Source organism: Dryobates pubescens, chromosome 35 (assembly GCF_014839835.1).
Source record: "Dryobates pubescens isolate bDryPub1 chromosome 35, bDryPub1.pri, whole genome shotgun sequence".
Lineage (NCBI taxonomy): Eukaryota > Metazoa > Chordata > Aves > Piciformes > Picidae > Dryobates > Dryobates pubescens.
This window is the reverse complement of record NC_071646.1, coordinates 6,415,767-6,432,641: the sequence shown is the minus strand read 5'-3', so window position 1 is coordinate 6,432,641 and position 16,875 is coordinate 6,415,767. Positions and strand designations below refer to the sequence as shown.

General features: G+C 67.3%; 2 protein-coding genes across 2 annotated transcripts; one reads left to right on the top strand and one right to left on the bottom strand.

Moving 5' to 3' along the window:
• Window positions 1-3,721: 3,721 nt before the first annotated feature.
• Window positions 3,722-4,907, bottom strand: GPR25 (G protein-coupled receptor 25). The gene has a single exon (XM_009898901.2). It carries the CDS (start codon window positions 4,891-4,893, stop codon window positions 3,748-3,750), a length of 1,146 nt encoding a protein of 381 aa, XP_009897203.2. The 5' UTR covers window positions 4,894-4,907; the 3' UTR covers window positions 3,722-3,747.
• A 7,665-nt stretch (window positions 4,908-12,572) lies between these two features.
• TMEM167B (transmembrane protein 167B) lies at window positions 12,573-15,830 on the top strand. The gene is made up of 3 exons (XM_054176492.1): window positions 12,573-12,669; window positions 13,862-13,993; window positions 15,713-15,830. The coding sequence occupies exons 1-3, from the start codon at window positions 12,660-12,662 to the stop codon at window positions 15,793-15,795; spliced, it is 225 nt and encodes a 74-aa protein (XP_054032467.1). The 5' UTR covers window positions 12,573-12,659; the 3' UTR covers window positions 15,796-15,830.
• Window positions 15,831-16,875: the final 1,045 nt, after the last annotated feature.

Below are 16,875 nucleotides of genomic sequence, written 5' to 3'. Positions count from 1 at the left end.
AGGCAGAGCAGGGCTGTGCCAGGACAGTGCCAGGACTATGCCAAGGTAGTGCCGGGGCAGTACCAGGACTATGCTGGGACTGTGCCAGAGAAACAGCAGGGTTATGGCAGGACTGTGCCAGGGCTATGTTGGGAATATGCTTGGGCAGTGCCAGGTCTGCCCCAGGGCTGTGGCAGGACAGCTCCAGGACTGTGCCAAGAGAGTGCCAGGGCTATGCTGGAGCTGTGCCAGGCCAATGTCAGGGTTGTGCCAGGACTGTGCTGGGGCTGGGATAGGGCTGTGCCAGGACAGTTCCAAGGATGTGTTGGGGAAATGCCAAGGATGTGCCAGGACCACGCTGGGGCTATGCCAGGATAGTGCCAGCACAATGCCAGGACTGTGCCTGGGCTATGCTGGTCCAGTGCCAGGGCAGTGCCAGGGCAGTGCCAGGACTGTGCCTGGGCTATGCTGGGCCTGTGCCAGGGCAGTGCCAGGACTGTGCCTGGCCTATGCTGGGCCCGTGCCAGGGCAGTGCCAGGGCTGTGCCTGGGCTACGCTGGGCCCGTGCCAGGGCAGTGCCAGGGCTGTGCCTGGGCTAGGCTGGGCCCGTGCCAGGGCAGTGCCAGGGCTGTGCCTGGGCTACGCTGGGCCCGTGCCAGGGCAGTGCCAGGGCTGTGCCTGGGCTACGCTGGGCCCGTGCCAGGGCAGTGCCAGGGCTGTGCCTGGGCTACGCTGAGCCCGTGCCAGGGCAGTGCCAGGGCAGTGCCAGGGCTGTGCCTGGGCTACGCTGGGCCCGTGCCAGGGCAGTGCCAGGGCTGTGCCTGGGTTATGCTGGGCCCGTGCCAGGGCAGTGCCAGGGCTGTGCCTGGGCTATGCTGGGCCCGTGCCAGGGCAGTGCCAGGGCTGTGCCTGGGCTACGCTGGGCCCGTGCCAGGGCAGTGCCAGGACTGTGCCTGGGCTATGCTGGGCCCGTGCCAGGGCAGTGCCAGGGCTGTGCCTGGGCTACGCTGGGCCCGTGCCAGGGCAGTGCCAGGGCTGTGCCTGGGCTACGCTGGGCCCGTGCCAGGGCAGTGCCAGGACTGTGCCTGGGCTATGCTGGGCCCGTGCCAGGGCAGTGCCAGGGCTGTGCCTGGGCTACGCTGGGCCCGTGCCAGGGCAGTGCCAGGGCTGTGCCTGGGCTACGCTGGGCCCGTGCCAGGGCAGTGCCAGGGCTGTGCCTGGGCTACGCTGAGCCCGTGCCAGGGCAGTGCCAGGGCAGTGCCAGGGCTGTGCCTGGGCTACGCTGGGCCCGTGCCAGGGCAGTGCCAGGGCTGTGCCTGGGTTATGCTGGGCCCGTGCCAGGGCAGTGCCAGGGCTGTGCCTGGGCTATGCTGGGCCCGTGCCAGGGCAGTGCCAGGGCTGTGCCTGGGCTACGCTGGGCCCGTGCCAGGGCAGTGCCAGGACTGTGCCTGGGCTATGCTGGGCCCGTGCCAGGGCAGTGCCAGGGCAGTGCCCGGCCGTGGGAACGGTGCTGCAGCGGGCGCCGGGGCAGTGTGAGATGACTCAGAGCGGCTGGCACAGGCAAGTGGCCGCATCCTGCCCTGCTGGCACCGGGCAGGGGAAAGTGTCACCTCCCACGGGACTGTGCCACCGGGCAAGGGGCAGGCAGCCAGCTGCGGGCGGGGGAGGGGCGAGCAGGCGGCAGAGGCACAGGCAGGAAACGCAGGCAGGGGGCAGAGTGCAGGCACGGCACAGGCAGGAGGGGAGCTGGCAGTGGGTGGGCAGGCAGCGGGCAGGGAGCAGGCAGGAGAGGTGCAGGCAGGAAGAGCTGCAAGAGGGGCAGGTGCAGGCAGGCTGCAGGCAGGAGAGGTGCAGGCAGGAAGAGCTGCAAGAGGGGCAGGTGCAGGCAGGCTGCAGGCAGGAGAGGTGCAGGAAGAGCTGCAAGAGGGGCAGGTGCAGGCAGGCTGCAGGCAGGAGAGGTGCAGGCAGGAAGAGCTGCAAGAGGGGCAGGTGCAGGCAGGCTGCAGGCAGGAGAGGTGCAGGAAGAACTGCAAGAGAGGCAGGTACAGGCAGGTTGCAAGCAGGAGAGGTGCAGGAAGAGCTGCAAGAGGGGCAGGTGCAGGCAGGCTGCAGGCAGGAGAGGTGCAGGAAGAGCTGCAAGAGGGGCAGGTGCAGGCAGGCTGCAGGCAGGAGAGGTGCAGGAAGAGCTGCAAGAGGGTCAGGTACAGGCAGGCTGCAGGCAGGAGAGGTGAAGGCAGGAAGAGCTGCAAGAGGGACAGGTACAGGCAGGCTGCAAGCAGGAGAGGTGCAGGAAGAGCTGCAAGAGGGTCAGGTACAGGCAGGCTGCAGGCAGGAGAGGTGAAGGCAGGAAGAGCTGCAAGAGGGACAGGTACAGGCAGGCTGCAAGCAGGAGAGGTGCAGGAAGAGCTGCAAGAGGGTCAGGTACAGGCAGTAGAGGTGCAGGCAGGAAGAGCTGCAAGAGGGGCAGGTGCAGGCAGGAGAGGTGCAGGCAGGAAGAGCTGCAAGAGGGGCAGGTGCAGGCAGGAGAGGTGCAGGCAGGAAGAGCTGCAAGAGTGCAGGCAGGCTGCAGGCAGCAAACTCAGCCCAGGCCAGGCAGGAGAGGTGCAGGCAGGGTTCAGGCAGCACCTCCACAACCCCAACCCCTTCCCAGTGCCACAAAGTAAGGGCAGGTTCATGCCAGGGGTGCAGGCAGGGTGCAGGCAGAGGGGGGGGGAGGACCTCTGGTTGGTGGCGCTCAGTGTGAGCTCTGCTCCCCCCCCGACTCCCTCCCCCCTTACTCCCCTTGAACCCCTCCCCAGGGGTGACAGAAACAGCTGGAGGGCTAAAATCCATCGGGGGGGGGTGTGTGTGTAATTAATCGGGAGTCATTAGTTAATTAATGGGGGTAGACAGGGAGTAAATGGGGAACAAATTAATTGGGGGTAATTGGGAGTTAATTGGGACTCGATTGGGGTTAATTGGGGGTAAATTGGGAGGAAATTGGGAGTACATTAATTGGGGGTAATTGGGAGTAAATTGGGAGTAAATTAATTGAGGGTAATTGGGAGGAGGTTGGAGTTAATTGGAAGTAAATTAGGAGTCCATTGGGGGTAAACTGGGAGGAAATTGGGAGTAGATTAATTGGGGGTAATTTGGAGTAAATTTGGAGTAAACTGGGAGTAAACTGGGAGTAATTGGGAGAGAGTTGGGGTTAAGTGGGGGTAGACTGGGAGTAAATTGGGAGTAAATTAATTGGGGGCCACTGGGAGTAGTTTGGAGTTAATTGGGAGTAAATTTGGACTAAGTTGGGAGTAAGTTGGGGTAAAGTGGGAGCAATTTGGAGTAAATTGGAGGTAATGGGGGGCAAACGGGGAGTAAATTGGGAGTAAATTAACTGGGGGTAATTGGGAGTAAGTTGGAGTAAATGTGGAGTAAATTTGGGGTAAACTGGGAGGAATTGGGAGAAAAATTGGGTTATTTGGGGGTAGACAGGGAGTAAATTGGGAGTAAATTAATTGGGGGCAATTGGGAGTAAATTGGGAGTAAATTGGGGTTAATTGGGGGTAAACTGGGAGTAAATTGGGAGCCAATTAATTGGGGGTAAACTGGGAGTTTATTGGGAGTAATTGGGAGTAAATTGGGGTCAATTTGGGGTAAATTGGGAGGGGGGAGGGGGGTAAGGGGATTATGGGGGGGGGGGGAAGGGGATTATGGGGGAGGGAGGGTATGGGGCAAGGGGGAAGCGGGGCAAGGGGAAGGGATCCCAGGGACCAGACCCTGCCTCGGGAATCACAGCGGGACGCGTAGCCCTGCCCGAGGCCACGGGGGGCTGGTGGCACCGGGGGACGGTGGGGAGGGGAAGGGAGGACCTCGTGGGGTCCCCGGCGCCGCCTGGGGCTTGGTCCTGCTCCTGCGCTGGGGGTCGGGGGAGGTCTTGGTCCAGATGCGGGCACTGAAGAGGAGGCTGGAGGAGGAGGTGGAGGGAGGAGCTGGCAGGCGAGGAGCCGTCCCCGAGGGGCAGCAGGGCTGGCAGTGCCCTTCCATCAGGGCATAGAGGAGGGGGCTGACGCAGCTGTTGGCGAAGGCCAGGCAGGTGCTGCCTGCCACCACCCACCTCAGGGCCACCTCCTGGCCCTGGGACAGGACCAGCGTCCCCTTGGCGAGGAAGAAGAGCAGCACCTTGCAGGCGTTGAGGGGCAGCCAGGAGCAGAGGAAGGCTGCGAGGATGGCGGCGATGGTGCGGTGGGAGCGCCGCACCCCCCTGCCCAGGCGGCGCCGGCGCCGCAGCCGGCAGCAGATGGAGCAGTAGCAGAAGGAGATGACCGCCGAGGGCAGCAGGAAGCTGAGGAAGACCATGGCCAGCCCGAAGTCCTCTCCGTCCTCATCCCAGCAGTCCTCCCCATCCAGCTGCCTGTAGAGCAGGGCCGGGCTGCCCAGCAGGAGGGAGGCTGCCCAGATGGCAGCGCAGGCGAGGCGGACGTGCCGCCGGGCGCCCAGCAGCCTGGCGTCCCTCACCTTCCTCATCAGCAGGTAGCGCTCCACGGCCAGGGCGGTGAGGAAGAGGATGCTGGAGCAGCGGTTGACGGCCACCACGTAGCTGCTGACCTTGCAGAGCCCTTCGCCCAGCAGCCAGCGGTTGCCCCGGGCCCCTGCTGCCACCCAGAGGGGCAAGGTGCAGACGAAGACGGCGTCGGCCACCGCCAGGTTCAGCACCAAGGTCTCCAGCAGCCTCCTGCCTGCTCTCCTCCTGGCCGTCAGCAGGATGACGAAGAGGTTCCCCGCCAGGCCCAGGAGGAAGATGAAGGAGTAGAGGACAGGGATGAAGACAGTGGTGAAGAAGACCTCCCAGCCAGAGAGGAGCTCCTGGCTGCCCGTCGCGGTGGGCAGCGGTAGGTAATCATAGTCGGCCGATGCCAGGAGGTCTTCGGGAGTCATGCTGGCAGCTGGTGCCCTGCTGGTGCCCTGCAGGTGCCCTGCCTGGTGCCCTCCCCAGTGCCCTTCCTTCTGCCCTCCTCACTGCCTTCTTTGCTGCCCTCACCACTTCCCTCCTCGCTGCCCTCCCCACTGCCCTTCCCACTGCCCTCACCACTGCCCTCCCCGCTGCCCTCCTCACTGCCCTCCTCGCTGCCCTCACCACTGCCCTCCCCGCTGCCCTCCCTGCTGCCCTCCTCACTGCCCTCCTCACTGCCCTCCTCGCTGCCCTCTTTGCTGCCCTCACCACTTCCCTCCTCGCTGCCCTCCCCACTGCCCTTCCCACTGCCCTCACCACTGCCCTCCCCGCTGCCCTCCCTGCTGCCCTCCTCACTGCCCTCCTCACTGCCCTTCCCGCTGCCTTCACCACTGCCTTCACCGCTGCCCTCCCCACTGCCCTCCTCACTGCCTTCTTTGCTGCCCTCCCCACTTCCCTCCCCACTGCCCTCCCCACTGCCCTCCTCGCTGCCCTTGCCGCTGCCCTTGCCGCTGCCCTCCCCACTGCCCTCCCCACTGCCCTCCCCGCTGCCCTCCCCGCTGCCCTTCCTGCTGCCCTCCCCAGTGGCCGCACCCAGCGGTTGGGTTGTTGATCTGAGATGTGCTCAAAAGCAGCATCTCAGACACTTCCTCCCCGGCAGGGCCAGGAGGTGTGGGGTGGCAGGGCCAGGAGGGGGCAGGGCCTTTGAGTATGGAAACCAAACCAAACCAAGCCAAGACCCGACCCAGAAAATGACATCTCCAAAAAAGGAGAGGGGAGAAGGCGCCCTGGGGGTGGAGGAAGGCCCTGTGCCGCCAGGGCATGGCTGAAGGCCTTGGGTGGGCACCAACCTGCATCTGCGCCGGAGGGACCAGCAGGGACCAGAGCCAGCAGCCGGCACCAACCTGAGCTCCCTGCAGCCCACCTCACACCACCAAGCCAAGGCAGTGCCCAGCGAGGCCAGTGCCACCCCACTGAGGTCAGTGCCACCCCACTGAGGCCAGTGCCACCCCACTGAGGTCAGTGCCACCCCACTGAGGTCAGTGCCACTCCACCAAGTTGGGGCCACTCCACTGAGGCCAGTGCCATCCCACTGAGATCAGTGCCACCCCACCAAGGCCAATGCCATCTCACTGAGGTCAGTGCCACCCCACCAAGTTGGGGCCACCCCACCGAAGCCAGTGCCACCCCACCGAGGCCAATGCCACCCCACTGAGGCAGTGCCATCCCACTGAGATCAGTGCCACCCCACCAAGGCCAATGCCATCACACTGAGGTCAGTGCCACCCCACCAAGTTGGGGCCACCCCACCGAGGCCAGTGCCACCCCACCGAGGCCAATGCCACCCCACTGAGGCAGTGCCATCCCACCGAGATCAGTGCCACCCCACCAAGGTCAGTGCCACCCTACTGAGGCCATTGCCACCCCACCAAGGCGCTGCCATCCCACTGAGGCCAGTGCCATCCCACTGAGGTCAGTGCCACCCTACTGAGGTCAGTGCCACCCCACCAAGTTGGGGCCACCCCACTGAGGCCAGTGCCATCCCACTGAGGTCAGTGCCACCCTACTGAGGTCAGTGCCACCCCACCAAGTTGGGGCCACCCCACTGAGGCCAGTGCCATCCCACCGAGATCAGTGCCATCCCACCGAGGTCAGTGCCACCCTACTGAGGCCATTGCCACCCCACCAAGGCACTGCCACCCCACCAAGGCCAGTGCCACCCCACCGAGGCACTGCCACCCCACGCTGTTCCCCATCCCTGCCACATTTGCATGAGGAGGAGGCCCAGCTGAGAGCCTTTCTCGGGTGGCAGCAGCAGCAGCAGCTGCAGGGCTGCAGGAGCTGCCCCGGCCCTGCCAGCTCATTCTGGCCCCTGGCACCCTGAGCTCTCACCCTGCTGGGCACGCCGTGGCAGCGGCACCCACGCCCTGCCCCAACCACCAGTGCTCCCAGGATGACAGGGAGGCAACCCAGGTGCCTTGGTGGGGTGGCACTGGCCTCGGGGGGGGGGTGGCACTGCCTCGGGGGGGGGGGTGGCACTGGGAATGGCATGGGGCAGGGGGGGGTCCCCGGGGTGCAGCCCCCCTGCTCCTGCTCACGTCTGCCGGGCAGCTGCCTCTGCCAGCTGCATCTTCCTCAGGCTGTCCAGCACCAGCAGGAACTCCGGGCGAGGCTCCGGCGCTGGCCCCAGCGCTGCCTCCCGCTCCAGCTGTGGCGGGAGGGGGTGGCTGTGGGTGCCAGGCTGGGGCCCCTTGGCTGTCCTCATGCTCTGGGCATCACCTGAGCTGGCTGGCCCCAGGCCCCAGCTCCATCTGCCAGCCCCATGACCTGGTCATCCCCTGGCCTGGCTGGCCCGTTTCCATCAGCCATCTCCTGATCTGGGCATCTCCTGAGCTGGCTGTCCCCAGACCCCTTCTCCATCAGCCATCTCCTGACCTGGGTGTCCCCAGACCCCTTCTCCAGCAGCCATCTCCTGACCTGGGTGTCCCCAGACCCCTTTTCCATCAGCCATCTCCTGACCTGGGTGTCCCCAGACCCCTTCTCCAGCAGCCTCTCCTGACCTGGGTGTCCCCAGACCCCTTCTCCAGCAGCCTCTCCTGGCCTGGGTGTCCCCAAACCCCTTCTCCATCAGCCTCTCCTGGCCTGGGTGTCCCCAGACCCCTTCTTCATCAGCCTCTCCTGACCTGGGTGTCCCCAGACCCCTTCTCCATCAGCCTCTCCTGACCTGGGTGTCCCCCCAGACCCCTTCTTCATCAGCCTCTCCTGACCTGGGTGTCCCCAGACCCCTTCTCCATCATCCTCTCCTGAGCTGGGTGTCCCCAGACCCCTTCTTCATCAGCCTCTCCTGACCTGGGTGTCCCCAGACCCCTTCTCCATCAGCCATCTACCTGACCTGGACATCTCCTGACCTGGGTCTCTCATCAGCCTGGGCTCTCTCAGCCATGCCCAGGATCCAACCATCCCCAGCTGTCCACAGACCAGGCTCCAGCAGCCATCCCCATGACCTGGACATCTCCTGGCCTGGCTGTCCCATCTCCATGATCCAGGTGTCCCATCAGCCCCAGCTCCATCAGCTGTCCTCATCCTCCCTTAAGCATCCCTCATTCCCTCCCTCCATCACAGCCTCCCTCACCCACCTGCCAAGCCCAGCCTCCTCTGGCCACTCCCAGCCATCCCCAGGACCTGGCCTCCCACAGCTGTCCACGCGGTGTGACCTCCCACGGCCAAACCCCACATCTGGGGGGGGTATGAGGGATGGATGGATGGATGGATGGAGATGGATGGATGGATGGAAATGGAAGATGAAGGGATGGAGATGGATGGATGGATGGATGGATGGATGGATGGATGGATGGATGGAGATGGATGGATGGATGGATGGAGATGGAAGATGAAGGGATGGAGATGGATGGATGGATGGATGGATGGATGGATGGATGGATGGAGATGGATGGAGGGATGGATGGGATGGAGATGGATGGAGGGATGGATGGGATGGATGGAGATGGATGGATGGAGATGGATGGATGGATAGATGGAGTTGGATGGATGGAGGGATGGATGGATGGATGGATGGATGGAGATAGAAGATGGAAAGATAGATGGAGGGATGGAGATGGAGGGATGGAGGGATGGAGATGGGTGGAGATGGAAGGATGGATGGAGACAGATGGATGGGTGGAGATGGAGGGATGGATGGAGGGATGGAGAGATGGAGATGGATGGGTGGATGGAGATGGATGGATGGATGGAGACAGATGGATGGAGGGATGGAGGGATGGATGGAGGGATGGAGGGATGGAGATGGATGGGTGGATGGAGATGGATGGATGGATGGAGACAGATGGATGGGTGGAGATGGAGGGATGGGTGGAAGGATGGATTCATGGAGGATGAGTGGATGAATGATGATGAGGTGAAGGCAGGAGGGCTGGATGGAGGGCTGGAAAACTGGGACAGCAGGACAGAGGGGCAGCACTGACCTCCTCAAGCCTCTGGTGACGTTTCCTCAGCTGCTGCTCGAGGTCAGAGGGAGGTCCCTGCAGCTCCTCCCCCAGCTGCCTCAGCCGCCGGCTCTCCAGCACCCGCGGGAGCTCGGCCCGGTGCCGGGGCAGGATGCCCCTGCGGGGACAGGCAGCAGGACCCCGGTGGGGCCACCCCGGCCTGGCCACCCGGCTGGGGACCCTCCTGTCCCCAGGCCCTGGGTCCCACCCCCTCTCACCTGCTGTGGCTGAAGAGCAGCTCCCGGTGCAGCTCCCGGTAGCTGCGGGACTCCCGCACGGGGTTGGGCAGCTTCCTGGGCTGGATGAGGCCCTGCTGGGCACCGGTGCCCGTGCCCCAGGAGAGGGCATCGCTGCCCTCACCCTCTGGAGGGGGAGCAGAGGCCAGGGGGGCATGGGCTGAGCAAGGGCAGGGGTCATCATGAGATGGGATCACCAGGGGATGGGGTCACAGGGGGCGTGGGACACCATGGGACGTCCGGGGTGGGCTCACCAGGAGGGCTGTGGGCACCAGTGGGAGAGGGGCACTGGGGAGGGGGTCCCTGGCAGGTGAGGTCATCCCAAGGGATGGGATAGCCTGGCACAGGTCATGGGGTGGTGCTGGCTTGGTCCCTCCCCCAGAGCCACATGCAAGGGTAGGGTGAGATCCTGGACGCCCACCCCTGTGTCTGCCAGCCTGGGGGTCTCAGGGTGGCACAGGGTCCCCCAATGCTGCGCCCCTAGCACCCACCCTCCTGGAACCCTATGCCCAAGTGTCCCTTTCCACAGGCCACCTTATTGTCCCCATGTCCTCCCATCACCCCCTGGGCTCCACATCATTCCTTGGGGGTCTTCATTATCCCTGGGGCCCACACTCCTTGTTGGGTGTCCATCCCCCCTGGTGCCCCCAGCACCTCCAGGTGCCCATCACTCCCCAGGTCTCCAGTGGCCCTGGGGTCCTCCTTGGCCCTGGGGTTCCCCTGATCTCCAGGTGCCCCTTGTCCTTGTTGTCCCCAGCACCTACAGGTCCCCAGCTGCCACCGCCCTGGCCCCGTGCCCCATCGGCACCCACCTGGCACCGCGCTGCTCCTCGGCGCTTCGCCCTCGCCCTGCCAAAGGCAAAGGCTCAGGGAGGGGCACTCAGGGGGTCCCTGCCTCTGGCTCCTCCCCAGGACACCCCCAGGTCCCTCTGCTTGTCACCCTCACCTCCCCTGGCACAGGAGGGGGCACAGACAGAGGCTCTGTGGGGCTGGGCGTCCTCTGTCCTGCCGCGGCTGTCACACAGGGACCAGGTCACCCCCCAGGGTCCCTCCCTCGGGGGGGTGGCTGTGGTGGGGGTGAGATGGAAGGAGAGGAGGTGAACGTTCCCCTTGTTAGCCCTGGCACCTAAGGATGGTGAGGAGCCCCCGGGCTGAACGCTGGCTGTGGCACGGGCACAGACCCGAGGCGGCTCCCGTTGCCCCCTCCCACCCCCAGCACAGGAGATGGGAGCCCAGCCCGGGGCGTGGAGATGTCCCCAGCCCCCAGGCGACCCAGCCGGCTGCCCCCGCTCACCTTCGTGCTTTGTGCCAGCCCCATGGCCCCCGGTGCCGGGGGTCCTCGTGCCTGCCTTCCCGGTCCCCCCCGGGACGCGGGGCCGGGGGCTGGCTGCAGCGAGCCCGGCGGAGCCCCGGTGTGCTCCAGCGGTGACGGTGGCGGTGACGGTGGCCCCGCTCCTGCCCGCAAAAGCCAATAAGCCCCGGGATTAGCCCTGACCGCGGACCGGTCCTGCGCAGCGCTGGTGGCACCGTGCCCGCTCCCACCGCTGCCGAGCCTGCTGGGGGCACTGGGGGCACTGGGGGCTGCTGGGGGCACTGGGCTCACTGGGGGCACTGAGGGCTGCTGGGGGCACTGGGGGCACTGGGGGCTGCTGGGGGCACTGAGGACTGCTGGGGGCACTGGGGGCTGCTGGTGGCACTGGGGGCTGCTGGGGGCACTGAGGTCTGCTGGGGGCACTGGGGGCTGCTGGTGGCACTGGGGGCTGCTGGGGGCACTGGGGGCTGCTGGGGGCACTGAGGTCTGCTGGGGGCACTGGGGGCTGCTGGGGGCACTGAGGTCTGCTGGGGGCACTGAGGACTGCTGGGGGCACTGGGGGCTGCTGGTGGCACTGGGGGCTGCTGGGGGCACTGAGGACTGCTGGGGGCACTGAGGGCTGCTGGGGGCTGCTGGGGGCACTGGGGGCTGCTGGGGGCACTGAGGGCTGCTGGTGGCACTGGGGGCTGCTGGGGGCACTGGGGGCTGCTGGGGGCACTGAGGGCTGCTGGTGGCACTGGGGGCTGCTGGGGGCACTGGGGGCTGCTGGGGGCACTGAGGGCTGCTGGTGGCACTGGGGGCTGCTGGGGGCACTGGGGGCTGCTGGGGGCACTGAGGGCTGCTGGTGGCACTGGGGGCTGCTGGGGGCACTGGAGTCTGCTGGGGGCACTGGGGGCACTGGGAGCACTGGTGTCACTATGGATCTGCTGGGGGTACAAAGATCTGCTAGGGGACCTGGTGTCACTGGGGGCATTGGTCTCACTGATCTCACTGGTGTCGCTGGAGGCACTGGTCTCTCTGGGGGCGCTGGTCTTACTGGTCTCACTGGTCTCACTGGTCTCGCTGGGGGCACTGGTGGCACTGGTCTCTCTGGGGGCGCTGGTCTCACTGGTCTCGCTGGGAGCACTGGTGGCACTGGGGGCACTGGTCTCTCTGGGGGCGCTGGTCTTACTGGTCTCACTGGTCTCACTGGTCTCGCTGGGAGCACTGGGGGCACTGGCTCACTGGAGGCACTGGTCTCGCTGGGGGCACTAGTGGCACTGATCTCACTGGGGCACTGCTGTCACTGGTCTCGCTGGGGGCACTGGTCCCTCTGGACTACAAGGGTTGTTAGAGGGTTGGGGGTTACTGGGGACACTGGGTTGGGGACTCAGTGCTCTGGGGATTATGGGAGGTACTGGGAGTTACTGGGGAGCATTTGAGAGGCAGGGATCATGAGGGGGCTGGGGTGGGCGCTGGGTGGCACAGGGAGCTGCTGGTGCCTGGCAGCGCTGGGGGGTATCAGAGCACCCTGGGGGGCTGGGGGCGGGGTGCACCGGGGGGGTGCTGGGAGGACTCGGGTGAACCGGGAGGCTGAAGTGGGGACTGGACGCGCAGGGGGGAGCGCCCTGGGGCCCGGCAGGAGCGAACCGGGGGCGCCGCAGCTGGCGGGACAGGCGCGGGGCGGTGCTGGGGGTCGCTCCCTGCACAGGCGCTCGATTGAGGCTGCCTGCTCCCGCGCCGCGGCTCGCCATCCCCGCCTGGCGGGTTCGGCCATCGGCTGCCCGCGCCTGGGCTTCGCGGCCCGCCATTGGCCGCAGCTGGCGCTGTCGGCCCGCGATTGGCCGCGCCCGGCGCTGTCGGCCCGCGATTGGCCGCGCCCGGCGCTGTCGGCCCGCCATTGGTCGCGCCCGGCGCTGTCGGCCCGCCATTGGCCGCGCCCGGCGCTGTCGGCCCGCCATTGGTCGCGCCCGGCGCTGTCGGCCCGCCATTGGCCGCAGCTGGCGCTGTCGGCCCGCGATTGGCCGCGCCCGGCGCTGTCGGCCCGCCATTGGCCGTGCCCGGCGCTGTCGGCCCGCCATTGGCCGCGCCCGGCGCTGTCGGCCCGCCATTGGCCGCGCCCGGCGTACTTCCGGTGTGGCGTGGCCGCGGCGGGGGCGGGGCCCCGCGCATGCGCAGCGCTGCCGGGCCCGGGACCGCCGGGGGCAGCCCCCGCAGCCGCCATGACCAACGGTGAGAGGCCCGGGGGGGGCAGCCCGGGGGGCCCCGGGGCGGGGAGCGGCTGAGCGGGCGCTGGGGGGCGCGGGACGGGGCGGCCGGGGAGGGGGCGGCCGCTGGCCCCGGGCTCCCCCGTGGGGGCGCTGGGAAACCTGGGACCCCCCTGCGCAGGGAGCTCAGGGGCTGGGGTGCCCTGGGGCAGGGAAAAGGGGGGGCTGGGACCCCCTTTGGGGGAAGAACCGGAGGCTGGGGTCCTCTTGAAGGGGAAGTTCGCAGGCCTGGGTCCCTCTGGGGGGTGGCACTGGGAGGGCTGCGACCCCTGACCTGGAGGGGGGGGCTTGGGGGCCTAGGCCCCTTTGGGGTGAGGAGAGCTGGGAAGCTTTGGCCCTCTGAAGGAGAGCTGGGGGGGCTGGGGCCCTTTATGGGTGGGATTGGGTGCTGGGGCTGCCATAAGGGAGGGGGGCTGGGGGGTCTGGGGCCCTTTATGGGTGAGCCTGGATGCTGGGGCTGCCATAAGGGAGGGGGCCTGGGGGTCTGGGGCTGTTCATGGGGCACAGCTTGGGGGTTGGGGTCTTCTTGGGAGGCGGGGGGGGAGCTGGGAAGTGCAGCTCCTTTGTGGGGCTGAGACTGGGAGGCTTGGATCTGCCTGGGAAGGGAACTGGGAGGCCGGGGGGAGAGGGAGGAGGAGGGGGGGGGGGAGGCCTCAGTGCCCCTGGGGGGTGAGCTTGGAGGCTGGGGGTGGCCTTGGGGGGCTGCAGGTGGAAGGCTGGGGGTGGCCTGTGGGGGGGCTGAGGGTGGAGGACTGGGGGTGGCTGTGGGGGGGACTGAAGGCGGAAGGCTGAGGGGGGCTGCAGTGGGGGACTGAGGGGGGAGTGGGGGGAACTGAAGGTGGAAGGCTGGGGGTGGCCTGGGGGGGACTGAGGGTGGAGGACTGGGGGTGGCCTGGGGTGGGGGGCTGGGGGTGGCCGGTGGGGGGGTGCTGAGGGTGGAGGGCTGGGGGTGGCCTTGGGGGGCCTGAGGGTGGAGGGCTGGGGGTGGCTTGGGGGGCAGTGAGGGTGCATGGCTGGGGGGGGGCTGGGGGGGCAGTGAGGGTGCATGGCTGGGGGGGGGGCTGGGGGGGCAGTGAGGGTGCATGGCTGGGGGGGGCTGGGGGGCAGTGAGGGTGCATGGCTGGGGTGGCTCAGGCCCAGCCCCCCCTGCCCCCCAGTGTACTCCCTGGAGGGGCTGCTGGTGTTTGGGCTGCTGCTGGTCTGCTCCTGTGCCTACCTGCGCAAGGTGCCCAGGCTCAGGGCCTGGCTGCTCTCCGAGAAGAGAGGCCTCTGGGGAGTCTTCTACAAGGGTGAGCAGCCCTGGGGGGGCTGCTGGGGGCTGGGACAGGGCCAGCAGGCTCCAGGACGAGGCCAGAGGGGCATGGAGGTGGGGGGGGTGCTGGGATGAAACTGCTGGGGGCTGGGATGGGGACACAGGGAGCCAGGGAGGGGACACAGGGAGCCAGGGAGGGGACACAGGAGCCCAGGGTGGGGCTGCTGGGGGCTGGGATGGGGACACAGGGAGCCAGGGAGGGGACACAAGGATCTGGTGTGGGTATGTGGGAGGCTGGGACAGGGCAGTGTGGGTCCAGGATGGAGCCATTGGGATCTGGGGTGGGGCTGCTGGGGCCTGGGACAGGGGCAGGAGGCTCCAGGACAAGGCCAGAGGGGGATGGAAATGTGGGGGGGGAGCTGGGACAGAGGGATGTGGTTTGAGGTGGGGCTGATGGGGAGGTAGGGGGCTGGGATGAAGCTGTTGGGGGCTGGGATGGAGTCACAGGGAACCAGGGTGGGACACAAGGAGCCAGGGTAGGGCTGCTGGGGTCCAGGGTGGGGACACAGGGAGCCAGGGTGGGGCCACAAGGATCTGGTGTGGGTATGTGGGAGGCTGGGACAGGGCAGTGTGGGTCCAGGATGGAGCCATTGGGATCTGGGGTGGGGCTGCTGGGGTCCAGGGTGGGGACACAGGGAGCCAGGGTGGGGCTGCTGGGGGCTGGGACAGGGGCAGGAGGCTCCAGGACAAGGCCAGAGGAGGATGGAGATGGGGGGAGGGGGCTGGGACAGAAGGAGGTGTTTTGAGGTGGGGCTGATGGAGGCTGGGGTGGGGATGTGGGGGGCTGGGATGGAGACCCAGGGATCCAGGGTGGGGCCACAAGGGTCTGGCATGGGTGTATGGGAGGCTGGGACAGGGCAGTGTGGGTCCAGGATGGAGCCACTGGGATCTGGGATGAGGCTGCTGGGGTCCAGGGTGGGGCTGCTGGGGTCTGGGATGGGGACACAGGGGTCCAGGATGGGCCTGCTGGGGTCCAGGGTGGGACACAGGGATCCAGGGTGGGGCTCCTGGGGGCTGGGACAGGGTTATGAGGCTCCAGGACAAGGCCAGAGGGGGATGGAGGTGTGGAGGGGGAGCTGGGACAGGGGGAGATGGTTTGAGGTGGGGCTGATGGGGATGTGGGGGGGCTGGGATGAAGCTGTTGGGGGCTGGGAGGGGGACACAGGGAGCCAGGGTGGGGCTGCTGGTGTCCAGGGTGGGACACAGGGGTCCAGGGTGGGGCTGCTGGGGTCTGGGATGGGGACACAGGGAGCCAGGGTGGGGCTGCTGGTGTCCAGGGTGGGACACAGGGGTCCAGGGTGGGGCTGCTGGGGTCTGGGATGGGGACACAGGGGTCCAGGGTGGGGCTGCTGGGGTCTGGGATGGGGACACAGGGAGCCAGGGTGGGGCTGCTGGGGTCCAGGGTGGGACACAGGGGTCCAGGATGGGGCTGCTGGGGTCTGGGATGGGGACACAGGGGTCCAGGATGGGGCTGCTGGGGTCTGGGATGGGGACACAGGGGTCCAGGATGGGGCTGCTGGGGTCCAGGGTGGGACACAGGGGTCCAGGATGGGGCTGCTGGGGTCTGGGATGGGGACACAGGGAGCCAGGGTGGGTTTGCTGGGTCCAGGGTGGGTTGGCTGGGTCCAGGGTGGGGCTGCAGCCTGGGCTGGGGCTGCTGGGCTCTGAGCCCCCCCATGCTGCCCCCCACCCCCAGCTGCAGTGATCGGCACCAGGCTGCACCTGGCTGTGGCAATCTCCTGTGTCCTGATGGCTTTCTACGTCCTGGTGCTGAAGTGACCCCAGGGGCAGCTGAGGAGGAGGACCTCACACCCTGCCCCCAAGCTGCACTCTGCCTGGGGGGCCCTGGGCACCCACCCTGGCCTGGCACCTCCCTTAGCCCTGGGCAGGGCCTGGCACCACCCTCCCCCCCCGGAGGGCTGTGGGCCAGGGGCTGAGGGCTTGGGGCTCAGCCAGGCCCCTGGGCTCCTGCCCCCCACCCTGAGCACTGGGGGCCCCCTGGGGCAGACTGGAGGGATTGAGGGGGGGGGGCAGGGGCAGGCAGGGCCCCTCCTCCCCAGTGGGACTGCCCTGCTGGGAGCCTGCCCCCCACTGCTGCTGTGGGGTTTGTGACCCCCCCCCTGCTTTGGAAACCTGGGACCATGATGTGCAAATAAAGTGGGGGAGGCCCTGTGGGCAGCCAGGGCTCTGGGGGCCTGAGGGGGTTGGGGGGCTGCTTCTGGGGGGGGAAGGGGAGGGAGGTGGTTCTCAAGGAGCCTCAGGGGGGGAGGCTGCAGCCAGGTCCTGATCTCAGGCTGCTTGAGGGGGGGGGGTGTGGGGGGTGTGCAAGGTGTGCCCAGCAGCTGAGCCCCAGGTGGGGCTGGGGGTGGCAGTGTGGGGCCCCAGATGGGGCTGGGGGTGGCAGTGTGGGGCTGGGGGTGGCAGTGTGGGGCTGGGGGTGGCAGTGTGGGGCCCCAGATGGGGCTGGGGGTGGCAGTGTGGGGCCCCAGATGGGGCTGGGGGTGGCAGTGTGAGGCCCCAGATAGGGCTGGGGGTGGCAGTGTGGGGCCCCAGATGGGGCTGGGGGTGGCAGTGTGGGGCTGGGGGTGGCAGTGTGGGGCCCACAGATGGGGCTGGGGATGGCAGTGTGGGGCTGGGGGTGGCAGTGTGAGGCCCCAGATAGGGCTGGGGGTGGCAGTGTGAGGCCCCAGATGGGGCTGGGGGTGGCAGTGTGGGGCTGGGGGTGGCAGTGTGAGGCCCCAGATAGGGCTGGGGGTGGCAGTGTGAGGCCCCAGCAGTGCTGGCAGGGCTGGAAGCCCTCTGCTGGGGCTGTGAGGGTTGGGGTTGTGCAGCCTGCAGAGGAGAAGGCTCCAGGGAGAC